Source organism: Elgaria multicarinata, chromosome 12 (genome assembly GCF_023053635.1).
Source record: "Elgaria multicarinata webbii isolate HBS135686 ecotype San Diego chromosome 12, rElgMul1.1.pri, whole genome shotgun sequence".
NCBI classification, from domain to species: Eukaryota; Metazoa; Chordata; class Lepidosauria; order Squamata; family Anguidae; genus Elgaria; species Elgaria multicarinata.
In genome coordinates this window covers 2003293-2031141 of record NC_086182.1, presented here as the reverse complement: position 1 = coordinate 2031141, position 27849 = coordinate 2003293, and the positions used below count along the sequence as shown (strand labels likewise).

Sequence of the window (27849 nt, the reverse complement as noted above, 5' to 3'; positions counted from 1 at the left end):
TATAGAAATGTACTAAATAAATACATACATATAAAGTAATGGCCATGTTTTTACAATTATGATGTCTGAATCCAGAAACTCTGTGCTGTTTAGTGACTAAACAACCCAGAGTGGAAGTGGTGAGCAGGTGGGAGGCAGCGCACTGGCATTAAACAACCCAGAAATTGGCCATGACTTGTGAATTGGGCCTTGAGGCCCAGTATTAGGGGAAAGGCAGGATACAAGATGATGATGATGATGATGATGATGATGATGATGATGATGATGATGATGATGATGATGTCTGTTTTGACCCCAAGAGATGACCTGAAGAGTGTTATTCTATCTTGTTGTTTTAAAAAGTACTCAAACTCCTGCTCACCCCCCACCTGCAAGCACTATTATTAAGTTTGAAACTATTCTTCTTCTTTTTCTAATAGGCCCCAGGAGAAGTCATTAACACCTTGTGTGGATATCGGACTCTAAATAGAGAGGTAACAAACTTAAGTACATTAGGACTGAATGAGAAAATAAGGGTTTTTCTACACAAGGCATTTATTGTGCACTCATCATTCCATGCTTACAGTTGTTTACAGGCTCTGTAGATGGTGTCATGACCCTCCAGTTTCACTGCTGTGTCTTACCGCTTCTGGAGTCTTTTTTTAGAATGGGGAAAATGCAGCATTTAATTGTAAAAGTGAAAGAAAGTGCAATTTCCTCTTGTGTAGTTGCACTATTCTACTATACCACAGTGCCACTGAGAAGTTATGTGGTGCAAAAGCAGGAAAGGAAATGATCTTTGTGTAGCACTCAGATCTCAATTCTGTGACAAAACCAAAAGTAGATACTGCATATTAACAGATCATGAACAGCCTTGTGTAGAAAAGCTGTAGATAGCAAACACGAATGAGAAGAGGGTCTGCTTGGTAAGGCTGATGAGGGAGGGGTGCTTAGTTGTGTTGTGCAAGCTTCCTTGCAATGAACAGAACTGCACGGGGTTACTACTGTGAGACTTGTGCACGAAAAAGTCCCAGTGAATTGTGCCCTGCAAGTCAGAACTGCCTTTCTTGCTCTTTGCTGCTGCAGCTGGAACCCAAAATGGCACCCTTAATTGGAAGCCACCTCAGTTTGCTCATGCCCAAAGGCATGAAGAGAGAGATCCGCTTGCTCCAGATCTTATAAGCTATCCAGAGCTTCTAGAGACAACCATGCCATTTAATCATAGGGAGGTGGGCGGGGGGGGGATGTTCTAAGTGTTTATTAAAGATGAGACTGCATGTTGGAGGTATAAAGCAAAATAATACTGCAAATGGAATTAGCATAGAAGACTTCTTGGCAGCTATTTTGATTAAGGAATCTGTTTTCTTTTGCTTTGCTTTATTTTTCACCCACCCCTCATTCATTTGGAGATAATTAGGTTTAAAAGCTGCTGGGCAAAGTAAAAGCCAGAGCCTTACTTGTCCTCTATTTTACAGCTGCCATATCTAATATATCAAATGCAAGTAACGTGTCATGCAGCCCCTCTGACCATAGAAACAAACGGATACGCGGGCTCATACGACTAACACCATATTAAGCCATGGCAAATTCAGGGAGGGCAGGCCAGCCGGCAGGCAAGTAGCCATGAGAGACTCGATGGTGATGATGGAGACAAATACAGGATAGCTTTAACAGATCCCTGTAAAACGTGAATGGCAATAGTTATTTCCACAGTGTTTTCCAGCATTCCCAGTGCTTTGCTTACATGATCTCGGGGATTTATGGACACGTCGTATTGAAAACAATCCCCTAATGCTTCGGTTCCTATTTGATGTCTGTAGACCTATGAGGCTGCTGCCTGTCCAATGTAATCAACAAGAAGAGCTGGTGAAGTTCTGAGCTCCAATTACTTGTGCCGGATAATGTGATTCAGAATATTTCGTCTGATGTTATTTCTTCTGTTTACAGCGCCTGGAGCTGGTGGACACTATCCATGTCCGTGGCTGCATCCATGCAGTCGGCTTCTGGCTTAAAGACAATTTTGGGGCCACATTTGCAATTGTTTGCTCTTTGCTCATTCCTCAGGTATGTAAACAGTTTTGATCTCTGATGGTTATCCAGAGATGTATGTTTTTCCTCTAAGACAATTGTGAGGTTGATGGTGCTTTTTTTTAAATCAGCAAGATATAAAACTATATTCCAAAAGTATCAAAAAGATTGACATGCATTAATTGAATAGTGACAACATGATGAGGATCCACAAGATTTCCAGCACAGCTCTCCCATGAGCAATGCAGGACGTCCATTTCTGACCAAAATGATGATGTTTCGATCAGCTCTCCTTAACCTTTCCCAAATTAGTAAGTATAACAATTTCAGACACAGGCTGCTTCTATACTAGTCCTTTTCTCTGGAATTGCAATCCCATCTTCACTTCTTTGAGAATCCAGATGTCAGCATTGATAAAGTGTTGCAATCTAAAGTGTTCTGTGTTGTCCTGACATGTTTTTTCAGACCAGATTTCTGAAAGGGGATATGAGTTGCAATAAAGCACAATTGCACACGAGCCTATGTATTGTAGACAGAAAAGCACTTCTGAGGTTTTCAGCCCCCTTGTGCCTTTAATCAACAATTTCCTGTTGTGGGTACAACCTGTTTTATTGCTTTCTGTTTAGTTTTACTGGGGGATTACTGATGAATAATCTGTTAATTACTTCTTGAATAGTCTCTCTCTACAGGTTCCTGCTTCTATGGGGGCAAGCTGTAATTACTTGACTTCCATTTTCCTCTTCATTTTAATATAGTGATGAAATAGTACTGTTTTTCTGTATAATAATGGGGGGAAACTGGGGGAAATTACTACTTAAAGCCCCACTGAAATTAAGGGAAGTTATTCAAGGGGCATTAAGTGTCCATTCATCACAATCCTCTCAGCTGTGCCCAACAGGAAGCAATAACACAGCTGATGCTAAAAACAAAAAGCTTTTTATTAACATTGGATGGGACCTCCACAGAACAGGAGTGACTTTTGAATAAATATTATGGAAGGATCTTGAGTGGCAAGTTCCAGATGAGGCTGTATTGGGCTATTGCCCTGCATTTTACCACATTATATGAGGGATCCAGATGTCATTGTCTTCTATCTGTTACCCTCTCATGTTTTTCCACCACTACTTCTGTCTTTTTTATTACAGAAAAAATAGTAAGGAGGGAAATATCTGGAATTGCTGCACCATGCCTTTGCTAGGAGCTGGTCTTCCAGAATCTCCATTGGCTACAGGTTAGGCAGTAGCCAATGGGCAAATAATAAAACACTGTATTACGTGCCAGTTATTGCAGAAAACCAACAGGAAGTATTTATGGCAGCTTCCATTTTGAAACAAGGTCCATTTCTGCAACTGCTGGGAGACAGATTACCATTCACAGAGCAGTTAGAGGCATATCATCCATCAAAAAGACAAATAATACTTTTCAGGGATTAATAGGCATATGTCCAGCGGTTTTATAGCTGCTTTAAAATAGACGTTTTAAGCAGGGAAGCTGTTTACTTTGGTGATAAAATGCATCACATACCACAAAATTGTTATAGTCATCTTCTCAAGGCAATCTTATACATTGAACCTCCCCTTCCTTTTCCAAAATAATTTAGGGTTAACGGGCATGACTGTTGTGCTAAGGATTCTGCCCTGAGGAAGGGGAGCGGTGCTGCTTTTGCCACCTTCACTATTTTGGCATGAGAGGAAACCTGAACAACCCAGGAACAAGAGGAGGTAGGACCTGGACAGGAAGTCAGTGATAGCACAGGTGGGATCCTTTCTAACCCAGTGATATCAGTAGGGCAGTCAGTATAAATCCATGGCGGACGAGGCAAGAAGGGATGCACCACGTGATCGTCTTTGTCATTTCCCCAGGAACCCTGCAAAACTTTAGGGCACCTTTCATTGCCACGAGGAGGCCTAGAAATGGGCGGGGGGGGGGACATTTCCATCTGGATGTGTGCAAATGCTTTTCATAGGAGCTTTGGGGCAAACAAAGTGGCCAATTTGTCTTCTCCTTGAGCATAGATTTTCCCAGTTTCAAAGCTTCATATCTAGTAAAATGCATTATAGAGACATTTTCATTTCCATAGGTAATTGATCAACTAGTCATGCCACTGGTGTATATATAATATCATTATTCAATCATGTACCCAAGAATTTTTTTCTTATTACTATTCAGCAGCTATTTACAATTAATTCTCCATTAGTAATAGGCCTGGCATATTTCATAGCATTCCAGTCCTGCCATCGTTCGTATTTCCAAACTGTTTCATATCTCAGAAACTGCTCTTTCCTTTCATCTCTGGGGGACCAAGATAAGCCCCCTGCCGAGTTGACATGAATGTCTCTCGATATATTTACTTCTTCCGCCAGTCTCTCCTTGGCCTTGAACTCACAAGGTTTCAGGATTCTCGGAGCACTTCCCGATTAACCTTTTCAGCCACAACTCTTGCAAAGACTCAGAGCGCAAACTTATACAGGTCTAGTCAGGAGTAAGCTCCATTGAGCTCAATGGGGCTTATTTCCAGGTAACTGGGTATAGGATGGGAGCCTAAATGTACTGTAAAACGTCCCAGATCTCCCATGTACTTGAGGTTTATGCCCCATGCATTATCAAACAGTTGCCACATGCCAAAAAAGAGTGGCTTGTTCCAAAATGGTAACTATAATCTCCTAGCTGAGGCACAACTGGGAGCTGAGGTTAATTAGAGACTTCATGGTTTAGTCATTTCTCGCATGAAGGGAGGAGCGAAGGAACTGCACGTACAGGGCAGAGGCCTCTGGATATCTCCACTTAATAAGCCGAGATACGAATGTCCAAACCAGGTCAATAAAATTTAGTCAAAAAGCAGAGCACATTTCTGCATTTACTTGGGATCTCCAACTTTTAATCATGTATTCTGATTAGAAGTCCCCTTTACTTCCAGCAGAGCTTTCAGTGAAATTAAGTTACCCCTGGCTATTGGAACTGCCAAGAGCCATCAATCCAAATTCTCCTTGCTGTGGAGTTACAGTTAGCAGCTATAGCAGCTGAAGCCTGATGCCTAGTGAAAGTCCCCTAAAATGCATTCATCATGGATGTACCAAGATGAAATGAATAATCTGGAGCAGTGACCATTACAACGGAGGATAGAAAGAAATTCAGGCAGTGCATCCAACGGCGACCATGGAAGTCGCTTCAACGTTGAAAGTCAGGCACGCAGAATGTCTTTTGGGGAGTTGCATTCATGCTGTTGTTTTTAAGATGGAATTTAGACAGCAGCTGAGCTTAGTCGTTGCTTCTACACAGACTGTTTTATATAGCCTGAATTGCCATCCTAGTTCTACACCTAGGAAAAAGAAACCAAATGCAGTTACAAGATGGGGGGACACTTGGTTCAGCAATACTACAATCGAGAAGGATCTTGGATTTGTAGATCACAAGCTGAATATGAGCCAACAGTGTGATGTGGCTGCAAAAAAGCAAATGCTCTTTTAGGATGCATTAATAGAAGTATAACTTCCAAATCACGTGAGGTACTGGTTCCCCTTTATTTGGCACTGGTTAAGCCTCATCTTAAGTCCTGTATCCAGCTCTGGGCGCCACACTTCAAGAAGAATGCAGACAAGCTGGAGGGGGTTCAGAGGAGGGCAACAAGGATGGTCAAGGGTCTGGAAAAGGAGGAATGACTGAAAGAACTGGGCATGTTTAGCCTTGAGAAGAGGAGGGGGAGACATGCTAGCACTCTTCTAATATTTGAAAAGTTGTTACACAGAGTAGAATCATAGAATCATAGAACAGCGGAGTTGGAAGGGGCCTACAAGGCCATCGAGTCCAACCCCCTGCTCAATGCAGGAATCCACCCTAAAGCATCCCTGACAGATGGCTGTCTGGCTGCCTCTTGAATGCCTCTAGTGTGGGAGAGCCCACCACCTCCCTAGGTAACTGATTCCATTGAATCTCTTCTCAATCATCCCAGAATGCAGGACATGGAATAATGGACTCAAGTTACAGGAAGCCAGATTACAGCTGGACATCAGGGGAAAATGTCCTAACTGTTAGAGCACTATGACAATGGAACCAATGACCTAGGGAGGTGGTGGGCTCTCCTACACTAGAGGCCTTCAAGAGGCAGCTGGACAACCCTCTGTCAGGGATGCTTTAAGGTGAATTCCTGCATTGAGCAGGGGGTTGGACTCGATGGCCTTGTAGGCCCCTTTATTTATTTATTTATTTATTTATTTATTTATTTATTTATTTATTACATTTCTATACCGCCCAATAGCCGAAGCTCTCTGGGCAGTTCACAAAAATTAAAACCATAGTAACCCTTCCAACTCTACTATTCTATGAACTCCTTGGATTCGTTTGGTCTGATCCTGCCGTGCTTTTGGGGCCACTCGTTCCCCTGTCAACACGTTCAGTGAAAGCATGACAGGAAAGTGGGGCTGTGCCCACGAGCCATACCCACCCACAAAATGTTGGTGCACTGCTGGCTGCGCGCATAGTGCTCCCCACTAGCCCTGATTGCCTGGCCCAGGCCCTTCCCCTCACACGTTCATTAAAGGCCTTGGGAGGAACAAGCAGGAGGGTCTCCTTTTACATTCAAAATAAACAAGCAGACAAGGTACAATTTTCAGAATTTACAGCACATGAGCTGAATCCATGTGCTGTAAACTTTACAGAAAAAGTGAGATGGCAGCCAACTTCCCAGTGCTGGCTGGAAAGCGAACTTGAAGCAAACGATCCTTCCATTTCATTAGTTTGAAAGGGCCAACCACTCTGGCCCAGACGACACATCATGAGGAGACGGCGTGTACTGTAGGTGCCCTGACTCAACTCTCCCCAGGAACAGTGACCTTCTTTACTTCCCCGGCCTTTTAAAATTATTTGAAAATTATTTGTATTCTCTGCAGTTCACAGTGGGCTTGCATTTTGTTTTTAGCTCTACAACACCTGTGGGCAACCTCCCTGGGGTCTGCACCGGTGATGTGCCGCACACCGAAACACGTTGCACAATGTGTGCCCGTGAAGAGCCACTTGCAATACTTCTGGGGGCCTGCAAGGGACCCTCTGCTGGAAATCTGGTCTCCAGACTCCTTTCTTGCAGTACAGGCCCTGGGTTTTGATGGGCCCATTACATGGGCCATACTTTTACCAAGCCCGCCTGTGAGTGTGCAACAGTGAACACACGCAGAGGACCAGAGGTTTTCGCTGAAGCATTTCTGCCCCCACTCCACAGCCACAGGGAGCTGCCTGGCAAAAGGAGCCTCCTCTCATTGAGCTTCTGTACTTGAGCAGCTGGTCAGAAATCTCCTGCCGCAGGGCAGTTGCTCACCTCGACAAATGTTGCTTCCCAGGCCTCTTGTTAGCTGGCAGTTGCAAAGTATGGTTTAATCAGCTCTGTGCTTTGTGTCCTCCAAAGCATCTCTGTGGTTAAAATAATTAGACCCAACAGCTGCTACAAGCTCACTCCCCCCACTCCAGATAGAGGTCTGCTGCAAGGGGCAGAGGAGCAAAGCCATGGGGAGGCCCCCTCTGGGCTGCCTCCCCAGATTTCTGAGTTTCAGGTAAACTAGTGTGGCCTGAGGTATTAGAAATTCTGTTTTCCATCTTTCTGAATGTTATGCAGAGCACTGCGCACATGCAGTTTGCCACAGCCGTCACTTCCACTTCCGGTTAATTTCCACCGGGGGCTGCCTAGGCACAAGGAAAGCCCCACAGCGGGTGCACAGTGGTGCTGCGTCGATTATACAACACAACAGCCACTGTGTCCCCATCCCGGGCCTTTCTCGCGAAGCTGCAGAGAGAAAAAAGTCAGGGGCTTACCCCGACTTTTTTTCTCTGGTGTGAGGTGAGTTCTGCACATCTGCCATCTATCCTCACTCTGGAGTCGCAGCGGAGTCGTGGCCGGGCAGAGGGCGACCCCTGATCGTTTGCCAGGGCAGAGGACGGGCCCGGCCAACCGAACCCCCCCACTTTCGCTGCTGCATCAGGATTAGCCGCCACTATCACAAGTGGAAACTCAACGCCGTCTAGGCAGCCCCCTGGACTGATACAATACTGCAAAGAAGCGATTTTGCTCTGACTATATAAATGTCTGCATTACAATTCCTTTTGCATGGAGTTGTGCCAAAGTGCCACAGCACTTTATGTGCAATAGTAAGATGCCACACAAAGAGAATCTTGATGCAGTCATATGTACAAACAGGTTGCTTCTCTGCAAAATTTAATCAACACACAGATAATGAGCATCAGTAACACAGAAGACTGGCAGCGGGGAGAAGGCGGCGAAATGCAACTGAACTGAAGAATGGAGGCAAGCTGAGTGGACCCAGGCAGAGCAAACTGGAGGAATGATAGACGAATGGAATGGGGCCCTCTCAACCCTATTCCATTGAAGGCTGTGCATCTTTGAGCTGGAGATAAGTGGAGGTTTTCACAGGAGCTTGAAGTGAACCACAAGCTCACTCTGGCCACATTGGGTAGTGTTGCCTAGTTGACGCCCCAAAGGCAAAGTTATCTTCCTCCAGTTCTCTGCTCCACTGCCTTTAACAGCAGCCTGACGTGCATAAATCAAGCAAGTGAAGCAAATAGAGAAAATGGAGGCCTCAAGAGCTTCCAGAGCCTGGAAATGGTGTCCCTAAACCAAGAGTGGGGAGCCTCATGCCCAGGGTCCCAATCCGGCTTGCCTGAGGTCCCAATCCAGCCCCCTGGGGTTCCTCAGGCAGCCCACCTGCTTTTCCCAGCCTCTGATAGTTGGGGGGTTCCCTGCCTTTTGCACAGTTTTTCCTCCATCCTAAAAGGTTGAAATATCTCTCCTGATGTGCAGGGAGCCGGCAGTAAAAGCTTCACATTAAAACATGCTGGCATTTGGGGGAAGTTTGCCCCGCCCCTTGGGCCCTGCCCACAGCTTCTTCGGAATGGAACTCCGGCCCCAGGCTGAATCCGCCGTGCCCTGGCGCTCTCCAGCCCCGGCAGGCACATGACAGACCTCCAAATGAGGAAAATCCATTTCTAGCCTTGAAAGAAAACTTTCTGACACCCAGTGGAAGTTACTAAGTGATAGGGAGGTACTCAGCTCTCATATAAGAACAAAGTGTTTTAAGAGGAAGAAATGAATGCTTTAAGGACCTCATAAATCTGAAAACTGCCATGAGTGAACACAAACGCATCATTCACACTAAGGAAAAACAGTGTGGTGTTTTGCCAGGGTACACAAGCCTGAACTTTCCTCCTTGAAATGTAACAGATTTGTGTAAGTACAGCTTTGGAGAAAAGTATTTTCTAGGTGCTTTCTAAACATTAAATGAGGATAAAAACAAATTCCAGCCTTTTGATCTTTACACATCACTGATTTAGTTACAGGATATGGTGTACTTTGACAGCATAATGTTCACTAAACAGGAAAATGAGCAAAATACTTTAAAAGAAAGCTTTGCACTATGTTTTTGCATGTCATAAAAATCAGTCTCAGATTGGCCTAAAATAGGTGAAGGCAGAGAAAGAGAGATGTCTCATTTTGCTGGAGAAAGTCGTAGAGATGTAGGTAGACTCTGTGGTCTACCGGCCGTTCTGATAATATTGCTGAATAACTAACGGTGTAATCCTATGCATGGTTCCTCAGAAGTAAGTTTCATTGCTGCCTTACAGAAGAGGCCACGTTTTTAGATTGTTGGTTGTTTTATTATGTTCTTCATGGTTTTTATTTTTGTGAACCGCCCAGAGAGCTCCGGCTATTGGGCGGTATAGAAATGTAATAAATAAATAAATAAATAAATTTTTAGTCCAAGTGCTTTCAGAGCCAGTGCGGTGTAGTGGCTAAGGTGTTGGACTGGGACTTGGGAGATCTGGGTTCTAGTCCCCACTCGGCCATGGAAACCCACTGGGTGACTTTGGGCCAGTCACAGACTCTCAGCCCAGCCTACCTCACAGGGTTGTTGTTGTGAGGATAACACGGAGAGGAGGAGGATTGTGTACGCCGCCTTGGATTCCTTAAGAGGAAAATAGGCGGGATAAAACGTAATAAATAATTAAGCCACAGCTGGCAAGCAGTTGCCTCTTGTTCTCTTAAACAGGAGGGGATGGGAAGCCACTTGGGCACCAATAATAATAATAATAATAATAATAATAATAATAATTTATTTGTTACCCACCTCTCCCTCTAGATCGAGGTGGGGTACAACACAAATGCAAATGCCATAAATACATTTAATTGATTAAAACATTTAAAACTAATACATTATTAAAAGCAGCACAGTATTAAAAGGCATCTTAAAAATTCAACTGGGTAGGCCTGCCGGAAGAGATCAGTCTTTATAGCTTTCTTAAAATCTGGAAGATTGTTAAATTGACAAATCTCTCCCGGCAGGTCATTCCATAATCTGGGAACTGCAGAAGAAAAGGTCCTCTGGGTAATACTTCTCAGCCTTGTTATTGGGTGATATAAAAATGTAATAAATAAACAAATAAAAAATAAAATAAATTGTTGACTGTAGGAAATTCTTCCCAGAGGACCTGAGTGTGCAGGGCGGATTGTACAGAAGAAAGGGATCCTGCAGGTAGCCTGGACCCAAACCATGTAGAGCTTTAAAGGTGATAACCAACACTTTATACTTTGCCTGGAAACTAATTGGCAGCCAGTGAAGAGATTTTAAAACTGGTGTAATGTGGTCACCCCTAGTTGTACCGGTGACCAGCCTGGCTGCCATATTTGAACCAGTTGAAGTTTCCAGACTAGGCACAAAGGTAGCCCTATGTAGAGTGCATTGCAGAAGTTGAGCCTCAAAGTTACTAGCACGTGCACGACCGTCTTTAGGTCTTCCGACTCTAGGAAGGGGCGCAACTGATGTATCATCTGCCCAGAGAATGGTGCCTTTTCCTCAGAATCACAGCTTTTATCCTTGTACAAATCTATGTAGATTTAAGCAATTAATTAATCAGTTAATTAGGACCCCCCATCTTTATAGGACTTCACAGTCTATGGTCCCCTTCTTGGAGAAACCATGTGGAAAGTGGTCCTCCGTATCATGTGTTTCTCATTAGGACAGAAGCAGCGCAAGCCTCCGGAATGTCTGGAGGAGCACCTCATGCCTGTCATGGATCCAGCTGCCTCACAGGACCTGAGCCAGCATTGCTAAGCACGCTTACTTGGAAGGAGCATGGTGAGGGCTGGGTCTATTGTGTCCAATTCACTGCTTAGAGGCCCAGAGTATTTTACACAGCAGACGTCTAGGGTCAGTTGTCCACCCTTATCTCCATTCGTGCTGTGAACCACCCCGTACATTTTGAAATGACTGGGATGCATTACTTGCCTTCATGGCCAATGGAATGCTGCAGTGTAATCTCAATTTTGGTTAAATTAAACTCTGACTTTCCAATACAGTAAACATTTCTCCTGCAATGAGTATGCTTACTGACTCAGCCACACCAAAGATATAAAACCAGCCATATTCTTTGAGATAGCACAGATAAAAAGCTTAGAGGGAAGAAGAGGCATTCTCTATCAGGATAGCAGGACAGATTGAAATGTCAAGGCTCACGGCGGGAGACAGAGGCAGAACTCTCAGTTTTGTCCTAAACAAATAAAAACTCCTTTGTGTAGGTGTATTGAAATCCTGGATGAGGAAGCACCCCTGTGGATTCAAAGCACACAGGGCTGAATATTCTGACTCGCTAGTAGGAGACATTTTATCCTGACTTTCTTTGGAATGAAATAATTTAGGGTTGTTGTTGTTGTTGTTGTTGTTGTTGTTGTTGTTGTTGTTATTATTGAACCAATTGGTAGAGTAGGGGGACATATTTTCTAGTTGCACTTCTTCATGAAAGAGCTGGATCTTGTATAAAGCAACTTGTCAGAGAGCAGAACCTGGGATGAAAGCAATTAGAGGACCTTAAGTCATAAATGAGCCATTTCCACCTAGTTCTCTAGTCTATACACTGGTTCTTGCTGTACTTGTTACTGAAGGAGGAGCCATTCTACATTTCTTTCTACTTGTAAGAAATGTTCTTTTGTGTGATAGAAAATGTTCCTTCATACCAAGATGTAATAAAAGTGGAATTCATGTTAGGAGTTTTTTGCCCTAGGAATGCAATGCTCTTGGTGACTGGATTATTGAATTCATCTATATCTCTAACAGCTTGTTATAGTTTTATCAAACTATAAGTGGGAGGGGAAATGGAGAGGAGAAAGGCCTGGACATGAAATTCTGCAGACTATTGGATTCACAATTCAAATATCATTTTTTTTCCTTTTATGATAGAACTTAAATTGCAGAGACATGGACTGGAACCATTCTGCTTTCTGACTCAGAGCTGAGCAGAAGCAGAGAAGATCAGCTGGCCCAGCTGAACTAGAAGCTAGAAAAGAAAGCCAGCTCCCAGAGAGAGAGCAATCAGAGGGAGCGAACGGGGGGAACTAACAGGAGTTCGACAGGGGAAGTTCGGCATGGGAGGTCAAGGGGGAGGTCTCTAAGGGGAAAAAAGCACAAAACAAAAACAACAAATTTCTTTTTCTTCTCTTAAGACATACTCATATAGTTGTGCACCTCCAGAGAGGAGAGGACAAAGCACAGGCAAATCCATTATAAAATTCCATCTAAAAAATGAAATTTTAAAGGCACAGTTACAAACAATTCCAACAAGGAGAAAAGATAGAAGACAACAGAGGAAACCAATGTGGCTCCACAAAAAGCTTATTGATGAACTGAAAACAAAAAGGGATACATATAGGAAGTGGAAGGAAGGCCAGGCTACAAAAGAAGAGTACAGACAAGTGGCGCAGAAGTGCCGAAATGGCGTCAGGAAGGCTAAAGCTGTGAATGAGCTGAGATTAGCGAGGGATGCTAAAAGCAATAAAAAGGCTTTCTTCAGATACGTGAGTAGTAAAAGACAGAGGAAAGAAATGGTGGTTCAACTGCTTAATGAGGATGGCAAATTGATAACAGACGACAAACAAAAGGCTGAAGTGCTCAATTCCTACTTTGCCTCGGTCTTCTCCCAAAAGCGGGTCTATGACCCCCCTGGAAAAAGTGAAGCAGAAGTTGAGGGGGCAGGATTGCAGTTTGAGATTGATAAACAAATGGTCAAAGAACACCTAATTTCCTTGAATGAGTTCAAATCCCCAGGGCCCGATGAACTGCATCCAAGAGTAATGAAGGAGCTAGCGGAAGAACTCTCAGAACCTTTGTCTATTATCTTTGCAAAATCATGGAAGACGGGTGAGGTGCCGGACGACTGGAGGAGGGCTAACGTTGTCCCTATCTTCAAAAAGGGCAAAAAGGAGGAACCTGGGAACTACAGACCAGTCAGTCTGACATCCATCCCTGGGAAAATTCTGGAGCAGATTATAAAGAAGTCAATCTGTAAACACCTTGAAATCAATGCAGTGATTACTAGAAGCCAACATGGATTTGTCAGGAACAAATCCTGTCAGACTAATTTGATCTCATTTTTTGATAGGATAACCTCCCTTGTGGACTGTGGGAATGCTGTGGATGTCATATATCTTGACTTCAGCAAAGCTTTTGACAAAGTACCACATGACATTCTGATTAACAAACTAGCTAAAAGTGGGCTAGATGGAACAACTATTAGGTGGATCCACAGTTGGCTACAGAATCGGACTCAAAGAGTACTTATCAATGGAACCTTCTCAAACTGGGGAGAGGCAACGAGTGGGGTGCCGCAGGGCTCAGTCCTGGGCCCAGTGCTCTTCAACATTTTTATTAATGATTTGGACGAGGAGGTGCAGGGAACGCTGATCAAATTTGCAGATGACACAAAATTGGGTGGGATAGCTAATACCCTGGAAGACAGAAACAAACTTCAAAGTGATCTTGATAGGCTGGAGTGCTGGGCTGAAAACAACAGAATGAAATTTAATAGGGATAAATGCCAAGTTCTACATTTAGGGAATAGAAACCAAATGCACAGTTACAAGATGGGGGACACTTGGCTCAGCAATACTACAAACGAGAAAGATCTTGGAATTGTTGTAGATCACAAGCTGAATATGAGCCAACAGTGCGATATGGCTGCAAGAAAGGCAAATGCTATTTTGGGCTGCATTAATAGAAGTATAGCTTCCAAATCACGTGAGGTACTGGTTCCTCCCTATTCGGCCCTGGTTAGGCCTCATCTAGAGTATTGCGTCCAGTTCTGGGCTCCACAATTCAAGAAGGACGCAGACAAGCTGGAGCGTGTTCAGAAGAGGGCAACCAGGATGATCAGAGGTCCAGAAACAAAGCCCTATGAAGAGAGACTGAAAGAACTAGGCATGTTTAGCCTGGAGAAGAGAAGATTGAGGGGAGACATGATAGCACTCTTCAAATACTTAAAAGGTTGTTACACACAGGAGGGCCAGGATCTCTTCTCGATCCTCCCAGAGTGCAGGACACGGAATAACGGGCTCAAGTTAAAGGAAGCCAGATTCCGGCTGGACATCAGGAAAAACTTCCTGACTGTTAGAGCAGTGCGACGGTGGAATCAGCTACCTAGGGAGGTTGTGGGCTCTCCCACACTAGAGGCCTTCAAGAGGCAGCTGGACAACCATCTGTCAGGGATGCTTTAGGGTGGATTCCTGCATTGAGCAGGGGGTTGGACTCGATGGCCTTGTAGGCCCCTTCCAACTCTGCTATTCTATGATTCTATGATAATCTGAAAGGAAAAAACAAAACAGAAATAGACAATATGGACAGAAAGGAGTTTCTAGTGGTGGTGACCTGCAAAGTGTGTGCATTGTTCGTGTTCCTGCCTGGGATCGACATGGCATACACCTGCAACAAGTGCAAGCTGGTGGCACTTTGGGAAGAAAAACTGAGGGGACTTGAGCAGTGAGTGTCCACCCTCCAAGGAATAAGAGAAGATGAGTTCTTAGACAGAATGATGGAACTGCAACAACTACAAGTAGCACAAGAGATTGAAGAGCAACAGCCAGCTGAAGCAGAAGTGGAGAATGCTGAGGTGAGGGAAGCCAATGAAGGGGAAACTCCCTGGAAAAGAGTGACAGGAGCAGAAGAACTAGAAGACATTCTGCACCAGTGGAAGCAGTAGAGTTAAGCAACCGCTTTCAGCTACTGGAGGGCAGTTTGCAGAGGAAGAATTACAGGAGACGCCATGCAACAGTAAACGAGGCAGAAGGTTGATCGATCAAGAAGAAGAGAAGAGTAATCATTGTGGGAGACTCCCTGCTGCATGGGATTGAAACCCAAGTATGTTGTGAAGACCCATGGACTCGCCATTTATGCTATCTCCCTGGAGCACAGATTAGAGACGTGACTGAAGGGTTACCGAAGCTCATAAAGCCCACGGACACATACCCTTTTCTTCTCATCCATGTGGGGACAAATGATGTCGCCAAGCAGAGCTACAAAGAAACCATGTCAGACTTTGAAGCTCTGGGAAGGAAACTGAAGAACTTTGGGGCCCAGGTAGTTTTCTCATCCATCCTCCCAGTTCTTGGAAGAGGATTAGAAAGGGAAAGAAAAATACTCTGGGTGAACAACTGGCTACGAAGGTGGTGCCGACGTGAGACTTTTGGATTCTGGGACCACGGGCTACACTACTTGGAAGATGGACTGCTGGCAAGGGATAGGTTGCACCTCACAAGGGCTGGAAAGAATGTGTTTGGCCACAGCATGAAGAACTTGATCAAGAGGGCTTTAAACTGAATCTTACGGGGGTGGGAGATGTAAACTTTGAGGCAACAATGGATGAAGGCCCATGCACCACAGTACAGAGAACAGCTCCAGGAATGCCCAAAAATAGTGTCCACAACAATGTAGGAACAAAGCCAGACTATAAAACACATGGTCTTCGATGTCTATATACTAATGCCCAGAGTATGGGAAACAAACAGAATGAACTTGAACTTTTATTACATGAAGGCAAATACAACTTGATCGGTATAACTGAAACTTGGTGGGATGACTCCCATGACTGGAATATAGCAATTGAAGGATATAACTTGTTCAAAAAGAACAGAAGAAATAGAAGGGGAGGTGGAGTTGCATTATATGTTAAAATAACCTATCCCTGCATAGAAATACAGGCAGATGAGACTGGGAGCCCCATCAAGAGCATCTGGATTAAAATAAATGGGTCAAGGAATAAAAAGAACATGATAATTGGAGTCTACTACCAACCACCCAATCAAGGAGAAGACAAGGATGAAATTTTCTCCTACAGAAAGTGGAGGAAGGAACTAGAGGATCGGCAATCCTTGACATGATATTGACCAATAGGGATGACTTAGTGGATAAAGTGGCAGTTATGGGAACTCTGGGGGAAAGTGACCTCGTCATACTTGAATTCTTGATTATAAAGGAAGCAAAAGCTGAGTGTAGCCATACATGTACTCTGGATTTTAGGGAAGCTGATTTTAATAAACTCACAACTATGATAAGGAAGGCCCATGGCAAGTGACCCTAATGAGAAAAGGACTGCAGGATGGGTGGGAGTATTTAAAAAAGGAAATTTTAAAGGCACAATTACAAACAATTCCAACAAGGAAAAAAGATAGAAGACAACAGAAGAAACTAAAGTGGCTCCACAAAAACCTCAGAGATGACGCGGGGTGGGGGGGTTGGGGAAACGATACATATAGGAAGTAGGAGGAAGGCCAGGTTACAAAAGAAGAGTACAGACAGGTGGCACAGATGTGCCGAAATGGCGTCAGGAAGGCTAAAGCTGAGAATGAGCAAAAAAGGCTTTCTTCAGATACTGAGAAGTAAAAGACAGAGGAAAGAAATTGTGGTTCAACTGCTTAATGAGGATGGCAAATTGATAACAGACAACAAAGAAAAGGCTGAAGTGCTCAATTCCTAATTTGCCTCAGTCTTCTCCCAAAAGCAGGTCTATGACCCCCCTGGAAAAAGTGAAGCAGAAGTTGAGGGGGCAGGATTGCAGTTTGAGATTGATAATCTCAAAGAACACCTAATTTCCTTGAATGAGTTCAAATCTCCAGGGCCCGATGAACTGCATCCTAGAGTAATGTAGGAGCTAGCAGAAGAACTCTCAGAACCTTTGTCTATTATCTTTGCAAAATCATGGAAGACGGGTGAGGTGCCGGACAACTGGAGGAGGGCTAACGTTGTCCCTATCTTCAAAAAGGGCAAAAAGGAGGAACCTGGGAACTACAGACCACTCAGTCTGACATCCATCCCTGGAAAAATTCTGGAGCAGATTATAAAGAAGTCAATCTGTAAGCACCTCAAAAACAATGCAGTGATTATTAGAAGCCAACATGGATTTGTCAGGAACAAATACTGTCAGACTAATTTGATCTCATTTTTTGATCAGGTAACCTTTCTTGTGGACTGTGGGAATGCTGTGGACGTCATATATCTTGACTTCAGCAAAGCTTTTGACAAAGTGCCCCATGATATTCTGTTTAACAAACTAGCTAAAAGTGGGCTAGATGGAACAACTATTAGGTGGATTCACAGTTTGCTACAGAATCGGACTCAAAGAGTGCTTATCAACGGAACCTTCTCAAACTGGGGGGAGGTAACGAGTGGGGTACCGCAGGGCTCAGTCCTGGGCCCAGTGCTCTTCAACATTTTTATTAATGATTTGGACGAGGAGGTGCAGGGATCGCTTATCAAATTTACAGATGACACAAAATTGTGTGGGATAGCTAATATTTGGAAGACAGAAACAAACTTCAAAGTAATCTTGACAGGCTGGAGTGCTGGGCTGAAAAGAACAGAATGAAAATTAATAGGGATAAATTCCAAGTTCTACATCTAGGAAATAGAAACCAAATGCACAGTTACAAAATGGGGGCTACTTGGCTCAGCAATACTACAAACGAGAAGGATTTTGGAATTGTTATAGATCACAAGCTGAATATGAGCCAACAGTGCGACATGGCTGCAAGAAAGGCAAATGCTTTTTTGGTCTGCATTAATAGAAGTATAGCTTCCAAATTGCGTGAGGTACTGGTTCCTCTCTGTTCGGCCCTGGTTAGGCCTCATCTTGAGTATTGCGTCCAGTTCTGGGCACCGCACTTCAAGAAGGACGCAGACAAGCTGGAGCGTGTTCAGAAGAGGGTCAACCAGGATGATCAGGGGTCTGGAAACAAAGTCCTATGAAGAGAGACTGGAACAACTGGGCATGTTTAGCCTGGAGAAGAGAAGATTGAGGGGAGACATGATAGCACTCTTCAAATACTTAAAAGGTTGTCACACAGAGGAGGGCCAGGATGTCTTCTTAATCATCCCGGAGTGCAGGACACGGAATAGCGGGTTCAAGTTACAGGAAGCCAGATTCTGGCTAGACATCAGGAAAAATTTCCTGACTGTTAGAGCAGTGCGACAATGGAATCAGTTACCTAGGGAGGTTGTGGGCTCTCCCACACAGAAGCATTCAAGAGGCAGCTGGACAACCATCTGTCAGGTACTGTATGCTTTAGGGTGGATTCCTACATTGAGCAGGGGGTTGACTCAATGGCCTTATAGGCCTCTTCCAACTCTACTATTCTATGATTCTATTATTCTTATTGCCAACATTTAAACCATGGTTGTCATACGCAGCAAGCAGAATCTAAAATTGGTGAATGAATTCCTAGATCACCCTAATATTTGAATACCATCACTATAACATTTGCATACCTTGCAATGTTGAATTCTAATTTAGGGTATATGTTCAACCATACCAAGTGGCACAAGTGAAACTTCAAAGCCTGTTTCGCAGGAGCAGAGGGTGTGCTTGTATCACTTCTAATTCCCCAACTGTACAGGCTGTGGCACCGTTCTCGGGACCAATGCAGCAGCACTACAACTTGTGAACTTGCACGGGTGGTTTATGGGTAAAAATTGGTAAGAAAATGTTTTTGTGGCAGATATGGATAGATAAGGCAAGTTTTACTTTGGATCAACTGGTGGGTGCAAATGATGAGCATTTGTCATTTACTGTCTTGTGTTCTAAATACGGCTTGCCAGCTATAGTTGAATGGCAGTACTTGCAATTGCAGCATTTGTTAGCACACCTGTTTGGCCCTGCTGCTCATTACTGGAAGTACGTATTCAGGCTGATCAGGCAAAGTGACCTACCATCCATTGTCTCTAAATGCTTGTTACTGGTGAATTAATACGATATACAGGGCTGTAACGACAAATGGAATAGGGAACGGGATTATCCCATTTACCCCGTCAATCGATCATCGCTATACCTTTCTCATATATGGATCTTAGCTTGTGTCTTATTCAGCAAACACGTTTGTTTCATGTCTATTGGATGCCGCAACATCTTTAATGAGGATTTGGCTAATTAGTGGCAGTGCAACTCAGCTAATGCTACTTTTAAAGACGTTTTAGCAATGTCCAACAGTTGCTTCTTTGAGGGAGGAGGTTATTATATGGATAGATTTTGTACTGAAACTATCTTTAATATTTGCTGATATACAGCAAATATTAAAAACTGTTAAATTATCTAATTGCTTCTTGAAAATTATAAATGGTCAGCATAAATAGATTTTCCATACTCTTTTGGCAGCTAAAAGACTGATATTACAACATTAGATCCATCCTGCTGTCCCAGCATTCCTGACCATGGGACATACTGACTTGCAATGATGGGAGTTGTAGTCCAACACCTTTGGAGGGCACCAGGTTGGGGAAGGGCTACTCTAAACAAACAAAAGAGAAGCAGGTGGCCCTAAGTTGTTCAGCATCAGTTTTCCACAACCCCAGTCACCTCTGCATATCCTATTCTCCATCCTGTCCTCATGGTTTATCTGCTTTGGGAGACTGAGAATTTCACTTGCATTGTCTGCCTCCTTAGGGAGGATGTGGTGTTAAGGCTAGTGAGCCTTACCTACCCGGACCTTAAGATCATCTACAGGGGCCCTTCTCCGTGAGCCCCTGCCAAAGGAAGTGAGGCAGGTGGCTACTAGGAGGAGGGCCTTCTCTGCTGTGGCACCCCGGTTGTGGAATGAGCTCCCCAGAGAGGTCCGCCTGGCGCCTACACTGTACTCCTTTCGTCGCCAGCTGAAGACCTTTTTATTCACTCAGTATTTTAACACTTAATTTTAACTTAAATTTAAATTATACTGTTTTAACTCTGTATTTTAACCTTATATCAATTTTGCTGCGTGGTTTTATCCTGGTTGTGCTTTTTATATTGTATTTTGTATTTGTATTTTTAACTTGTTGGTTGTTTTATGATGATTTTAATTTTTGTGAACCGCCCAGAGAGCTTCGGCTATTGGGCGGTATAAAAATGTAATAAATAAATAAATAAATAAATAAACAAACTCCCAATTTCCCTGCTTTTTGGTGCTTGGTTGAAAACTGTAGAGCCTTAACATTGTTTTGTAAACTGTAGGTTTTTTGTTTAATGAATAATGCTATAGATTGAGAACTTCACATTTTCAATATTTAAACACCTGTGAATGCATATTCATTTAGATATCTGGTTGGCTTTTGTTGAAACTTACATATAATTATTAGAGAGTTGTATTTTCATATCATATATATTCACTGATATAGATAAATAGAAATCAATCTTTTTATAAAAATTTTTGGGAGAGGTGAAATTTCACAATAAAAATGAATTAGGTAAGAACAAACAAAAAGCAGCGTTTGCCTTGCCCAATGGGAACAGAGTAGTGGGGCATAAGTTTAAGAACACATCTCATCCTTTATTTATTTTTCACTGGGCAATGTAAAATCAAATGTATTTCTGTCCAGTAAAAGCACTACATAATTGGATGAATTTTATTTGTTTATTTATTTATTTATTACATTTTTATACCGCCCAATAGCTGAAGCTCTCTGGGCGGTTCACAAAAAGAATGTTTTTTCAGCTTTTATATCAATGTTGCATTACAACAGCACATTCTAGCCGTTCCCAGGCCTAAACTGATGGAGTCCGTGAAATGCGCCATCATTAGTCAGCAGCTCGCTGCTTGCCCATTTTCTGATTACTGCTCACTTTCCAAAGTGTGCCTTTTGCCAACCTTGCTATCTGCTCACTATTCCTTGCCATTTAATAGAGGAGCTGTTGTCTAATTGAAAACATCCACATGAACTCATATTTGTCTCTTCTCACATTTGCAGTTTACAAGGCTGTTTACTAGACCAATTAGCATCATTGCATAGAATCATAGAATCTCTCCTCCGCCTTACCTTGGTCTCCTCTTCCCCTACACTCCCCCTGTCAAACTCCTGTTTGCTCTTCCTGTTCTTCCTGTTCGCTCGCTCTCTGGGAACTGGCTTACTTTTCTAGCTTCTACTTCAGCTGGGCCAGCTGCTCTTCCCTGCTTCTGCTCAGCTCGAAGTCAGGAAGCAGAATTTCTTCACAACAAAGCAAACATGAACTTGTTCCCACAATTTTATTTTCATTTGACACTAATCTCCATATCACTTAACTTAATTTTCAAAAAAGTGTCAGGTCAGTAGTCCTCACCAAATAGCAGTGAGAGCTCTTTAGAAATCAAATGTAGCTAAATTAAGCCATAGGGGTCTACAGCATCCATCTGTCAGCCGGCTGTTGCTTGGACAAGACGTCCCACGGAACTTTCTGTTCTGATCTCAAAGCTAAAGACGCCAAGTAATAACTTCTTAGGAGAACGGCAGGCAGGCAAATGGCTGTGTTGGTGTTGCAGTGCCATAGTCCAGGACACCACAGGGATGATGTTTCAGGCAGATGTTTTTATGCAAATGATTATTCACATCCCACCCTTCCGAACGATAATCCTAAAGCAGCATACAGAAGAATAAAAACAAATCTTACATTAAAACCATACTGAGGATAAGTGGCAATGCATCCCACAGAAGACTCGTATGTCTGTCTCAGTGTCTTTTTATATTGTAATTTTATTCTGATTTTACTTTATTCTTATTGCTAGCTGCCTTGGGAGCTTTGACTGAGAGGCAAATTATAAATCTGAGAAAGAGACATATGAATTCTTGATTATATTCTGGGTCTCCAGCCCACCTAATTAAGAAGGACATTTCTGGTGTTTCAAAGTCATGCTTGTTTACTCTGTGCATGTTTACTTGGAAGTAAGTGCCAGTGAATTCAATGGGACAAACTCCCAAATAATATACCCTCCACCACCAACCCAAAAGTGCTTTCCCCAAATTTCCCCAGTATTCACAGTGCTGAGGGGTATAATAATAATAATAATAATAATAATAATAATAATAATAATAATAATAATAATTTTATTTGTTACCCGCCTCTCCCTCTGGATCAAGGTGGAGTACAACACAAATGCCAACACCAGGCTTCAAGCTCTCGGCCTAGATGCTTCCACACATTCTTATAGCAGCATTCTGGGTTAATGAACCCACGATTTGGCCGGTGCTATGAGTTGCAGCTTGTAGCTCAAGCTCTGCAAGAACGCTAAACTTTTAACTTCAAAATCCTTATCTACCAAGCTACCAAGCTTTGCAAACACCAAACACCAAACAGTAAGATTGTTTGAGTTACGCTTATTTTATTTTATTAACTTATTTTCTCTCGGGTTAAAAGCTCAAAAGAGCATATTCTCGAGAATGAATCAGCTTTAATTACACAACAAACTTCAGCTGAAGTAAACCGATCTGTAACTGTTCCAACAAAGAATTTAGAAGACAAACTAACAAACCAACAACCTCCTTGAAGCTTTAGCTTATCAGCGGTCTCTTTTAATAGTTTATCAGTGTGTCTGTACTGTCGATTCATTTTTGGCAAGTCCTGGTGGAACTGTTTGGAAAACAAATGCGAGCAGCAATTCTGGAAGCATGAACCCACGATTTGCTGTAGCACATGCCAGGCCCCTTCCACAGCCCTTTTGAATATTCAGCCCCTGATTGAGCCAATCGGAGGTTGATATGTGACAACCTAACTTGGACACTATAGATTAATCATGGATTCAACGACCCATAGATAACCTAGCTACTAATTGTAGGTTAACTCTGATACTTTAACCCACAACCCATAATGTCTGGGTTCGGATGTCATGTAGCAACTCCCTATCAGCCCAATCAGGGGTTGAATATTCAAAATGGCCATGGAACACACCCAGCATGTGCCACATGGGTTAAACAACCCAGGATTTGTTGCTGTCGCATATGAACTAGTGGAGAGTCTACACCAGCCGTTTATTGTAGTCCTCACTAAAGGGCCACATGACGTCCACCTGCTCCCGCGGTGATCTTGGCTCCACCTCTCACTTTTGCCGGAATGTCCCTGACTGCTTTTGTCACATTTTTTACGGCTCTCTCGCTTCCATTGCAAAGAACATTTGCAGTGTGTGTCCCCCCCCCCTTTGTGAGGTCATTGCAATTAGCTGTGAGGGGCATCTACATGGGTGCGTTTTTTTAATAGAAACATGTATCTGCGCAGGAGCACATATTCAGTGTAGTTCCTACCCCCATGTGTTGCTGCGTGTCTGCACTCTTGCGCACCCCTCAAGAGTAATTAAAAGATAATCCTGTGCCCCGTAGCCATCTGCCTAGCCCCACCCACCTCTACCGATACACATGCGGAACCGCCATAATGGGTCACACGTACTCCCGCAATGGCACTCCTCTAATTGCAGTATAGTTCAGTCACGCGTGTGCCCCATGAGGGGCGATCGCGGAAGCATGCCTCTTCCATTGCAAAAGGGCTGCAGGTGTGCAGATTAGCCCTTGGTCATTGTTTCATAGCTACCGTTGAATTTGGTCAAAATTGTTTCCCTGGAAAGAAGCTGCCATTTGAGTGATTAAGGAGTTAATGCAAAATAAGCAATTTCCCTGATTTTGCCAGAATGCCTGCTGTTCCCAATGAACGCAGGATGGTGTTGATTAATACTGTTACAATTAGTATTTATCAGCAGCATCTGTTCCCTAGCTAACAACTTGTGTCTGATTATTTTCAAAGAACAGAATGCATTCGCTGTTGCAGTATATTGCTCACAATTGCTACATTGGGACCACTATAGAAGAAAATGTCAGATGGAATCAGATATTATAAATAAGCCCACTTTGCAAATGAAGAATTAGTACTTCAGAGGGGAGAAATAGTTTTTTATTCATTTATGACAACATGCAATATCCAGCTCTCACTTGCTCTGAGATAACGTAGACCCAATGTAATGGGTGGTGCGGCTGTGACTGCCATCCCAGACAGTACTGGTGTGTCTCTAGCCTGTTACCTCCTTATCTGAATCTTGAGAAACTGACTTCCTGGGAAATCGAAGCAGAATCTGCCTATTTTAAATGTCCTTATTTCCACTATGCTGTGTTCACATCAAGTTCTTTAAAAAGCAAATATTACAAAGGCACCATAAATCTCCAGTGCTCCTCCATCCAAAGGAAACTGAGGTTGCAGTTCTATGCCCCATCAGAGTAGGACTTACTTCTGAGTAAACATATGCAGGAGTATGCTGATTACCCACCCTTCAATACTGGCCTGGACGTCTCGTTGCTTAGAGAACCGAAGAGAGTTATGCCACTATTTAAGAGGCTGAATCATAAACTAGGCTTTTCCCACTGGAAGCCGTAACAGGGTTTTTCTTCTGAATCTAATTATATATTGTAAATTGAGCTTCTTTGTAATTTATGAGATGACAATTTTTAAATGAAATGAGCAGATCTTTTTTAAAAAATGAGCTTCCCCAACAACAATTCTTAAACTGTGCAGAATAATTATTTGACTGAAATGAACTTGAAGTTACTGGGATTTTGCAGACGCAGGCCAGGTTCGGGGGCTGCTGATTCCAGAAGAAGAGGAATGGGGATCAAACGGTGCGTCCACAAGGCCAGGGCCCAGAACATTAAGTGAATGGAAACAATGACATTAGAAGAGAATGAAAACAGCCTTTGTCTAGATGATTCGTGATGCGTGTGGTGAACTCTACAAGGCCCACCGGAGAAAGGCTTGGACGCTCAGGGCCGCAGCCCAGAGACAGATCCCCATTTATCCATGAGGCTCCCTGGGCTCTCTCAGCCTGCTCTCTATCCCCAAATCGTTGTGAGGGTAAAATGGGGAAACAGAGTCTACTTTACAAGGTGGGATTCACACGGGCGGAGACCTAAGAGAAAGGAGGTTTTAGTCTGATACGTAAACCTTCGCTTCTAAAGAGAATGTGCCACCTTTGCACCTCTGGTTGGGTTCTCCTGCATAGGGTGACCCTATGAAAAGGAGGACAGGGCTCCTGTATCTTTAACAGTTGCATAGAAAAGGAATTTCAGCAGGTATCATTTGTATATATGGTGAACCTGGTGAAATTCCCTCTTCATCACAACAGTTAAAGTGCAGGAGCTATACTGGAGTGACCAGATTTAAAAGGGGGCAGGGCACCTGCAGCTTTAACTGTTGTGATGAAGAGGGAATTTCCCCAGGTTCTCTATATATACAAATGACACCTGCTGAAATTCCTTTTTCAGTATATGTAAACCGCCCAGAGAGCCCTGGCTATGGGAGTGGTATATAAGTTTAATAAATAAATAAATAAATAATACAACTGTTAAAGATACAGGAGCCCTGTCCTCCTTTTCATAGGGCCACCCTACTCCTGCGTGATGCCTGCCCACAACCAGTGTTTCCTCCCCCCCCCCCTCTACCATCAAGTTTCTTCATGTAATTTCACATTTTTGCACAGGTGGAGAATTTAAAATGGCTACTGTTTAATATAATTAGGTCTCTATACATAAGTCTGTAAAAATTAACCGCCAGAATTAGTGATCCAAGCTGGCAAGCACACCACTGCAAGTGAGGAGGAGGAGACACACACACACCCCATGCCAACCGAGCACAAAGTGCTATAGGCCTGATTACTTGGGGTGGGGATTCAGTCTAAAGTATTTCTAAAATATTGGCAGCTACATCTGAGCATGTCTTGCCAAAGCTCTTATGGTGCAATTATGGCTTTTCAGAGTTTTAAGGTAGGCATGGTAAAAGTAGCAGAAGAGCCCTTTAATAGGCATTGGTGATAAGTCAATGAGCTTTGAAGGGTTCTCAGAAATGGGCCCGTTGACTGCATGTTTGTCCTGTGATGTGTGGGGATAGATTCAAAAATGATGAAGACATTTTTAATCATTATGGACTTTCTCTGCAGGTTCTTCTTCCATCCTGATCAGGCTCAAAGCTGCTTTGCACAAAAATGGTTGTCATCGTTGTAATTTAAAAACCCCACTTTAACAAGTTCATCCATCTCTATTTTTTTTCCTTGCAGGCAATAGGGCTGGCCATGTCCTGGTTGTACTGGCAGAAGCTTAACGAGATTCATGCCAGGCTGGACACTGTGGATTTCAAGCTCCTGGATATGAGTGATTTCAACTTTGCCTCTCTGGACCTGACGGGTGCTGGATGGTGCTGGTGTTTGCCCCGAGAAGGTGGCTACATTCCAGTCGGCAACAAAGATGATGACGTGGAAGATGATGCCATCTACCAAAGTAAAGTATGACTTTCTGAACAATTGACCTCAAAGAGACCATTCAAGGACTTGGTGCAGGCACAGATGCAGGACAACAAGGTGTGGAGTGTTGTTGTTGTTGTTTTATTTACAAGCACAAAGAGTGATTTATCTTTGAAATCTCCCACAATTTCCAGAAGGGTATGTGTGTGTGTGTGTGTGTGTGTGTGTTAGTGTGTGTGTGTGTGCAGTTGTGTGTCTGTATTGATGTTAAAAATTCAGGTATTGTTTTTCTGATTTTAAGGTTCTACAGTGTTTTGTATTTTTTGAAATAAAATGTGGTTGTGTCTGTCTGATTTTTCAATGACTCCTTCCTAGAATGATAGGAGGTGAAAGAACGTTGCCCCTTTTCACAAACCACATGTCTCTCCTCTCACCCACAGGCATATTGTACTATGCCAAATTTTTAATGCTAATTTTAAATATATTCATCCCTTAGACTTCCAGAGGGTGCAAAAGTCCCTCCAAATTCCAGACCTTTGTGTATTTGAGGGGTTTTGAGGGCCTTCTAGCATCCCTGAGTATACTATGCTTCAACACCACTTTAAAAATTCTTCATCGTTAGATAAAACCAGCCAACCTGGAATCATGTAGTGAATGTGGTCATCGCACCATGTAGCCAATCAGATTCAGACCAATAGTCCATCCAATCCAGCACTCTGTTCACACAGTGACCAACCAGCTGTCAACCAGGATCCCACAAGCAGAACACAGGTGCAACAGCACCCTCTAACTCAGGTTCCCCAACAACTAGTGTATGCAGGCTTACTGCCTCTGATACTGGAGGTAGCACATAACCATCAGGACTAGTAGCCCTTGATAGCCTTCTCCTCCAGGAATTGATCCAACCCCCTTTTAAAGTCATCCAAACTGGTGGCCATCACCACATCTTGTACAAGTGAATTCCATAGTTTAACTCTGCACTGCGTGAAGAATCCTTCCTGTTATCTGTGCTGAATCTCCCACCCATCATCTTCATGGGATGACCCTATTGGGGTGCTAGTATTATTAGAGAGAGAGATGTCTCCCTACATAATATCATTGAGGGCAAGCAGTGCCAATACTTTGTCAATTTGAATTGGTGTGGAGAAGAAGAAGTGTCACTTCGGTGTCATTTTCTCATCCTTTTGAGCCAAAAAGCAGGCCAGTTTGGCAGGGGAGGCACAAAAGTGCTTGTAAAACCTAGCCCCCTGTTTCACCTCCGCTGTACATACACTCTGCATATCCTGCAGCTCAAACCAACCCATTGTCTAGCAATTGTTATAGATCCTTCCTTGCCTTTGTGTAAATACTGCCTAGTAACAACACTGGAAGCAGTGCCAGGCCCAGCAGCAGTCCCAATTTACAAACCAGACACTAGCTGGCGAGTGGGACTTTTGCCCAGACCAGGCGTTGCCACAACTAACCGATCCACTGAGGAGGCCACTCATCAGCAACTCTCTTATCTGGATAGAAGTTAAAATCATCAGCAGTGGTTTTTA

General features: G+C 43.3%; 1 protein-coding gene across 1 annotated transcript in view; it reads left to right on the top strand.

The window, feature by feature from the left end:
- Positions 1-26542, top strand: part of LOC134407570 (tetraspanin-15-like) — a 193453-nt gene extending 166911 nt beyond the window's left edge. The window contains exons 7-9 of the mRNA XM_063139443.1: positions 420-473; positions 1927-2043; positions 26129-26542. Of these exons, the coding sequence (XP_062995513.1) occupies positions 420-473; positions 1927-2043; positions 26129-26359 (402 nt within the window). The 3' untranslated portion in view covers positions 26360-26542. The remainder of the gene's footprint in view (positions 1-419; positions 474-1926; positions 2044-26128) is intronic.
- Positions 26543-27849: the final 1307 nt, after the last annotated feature.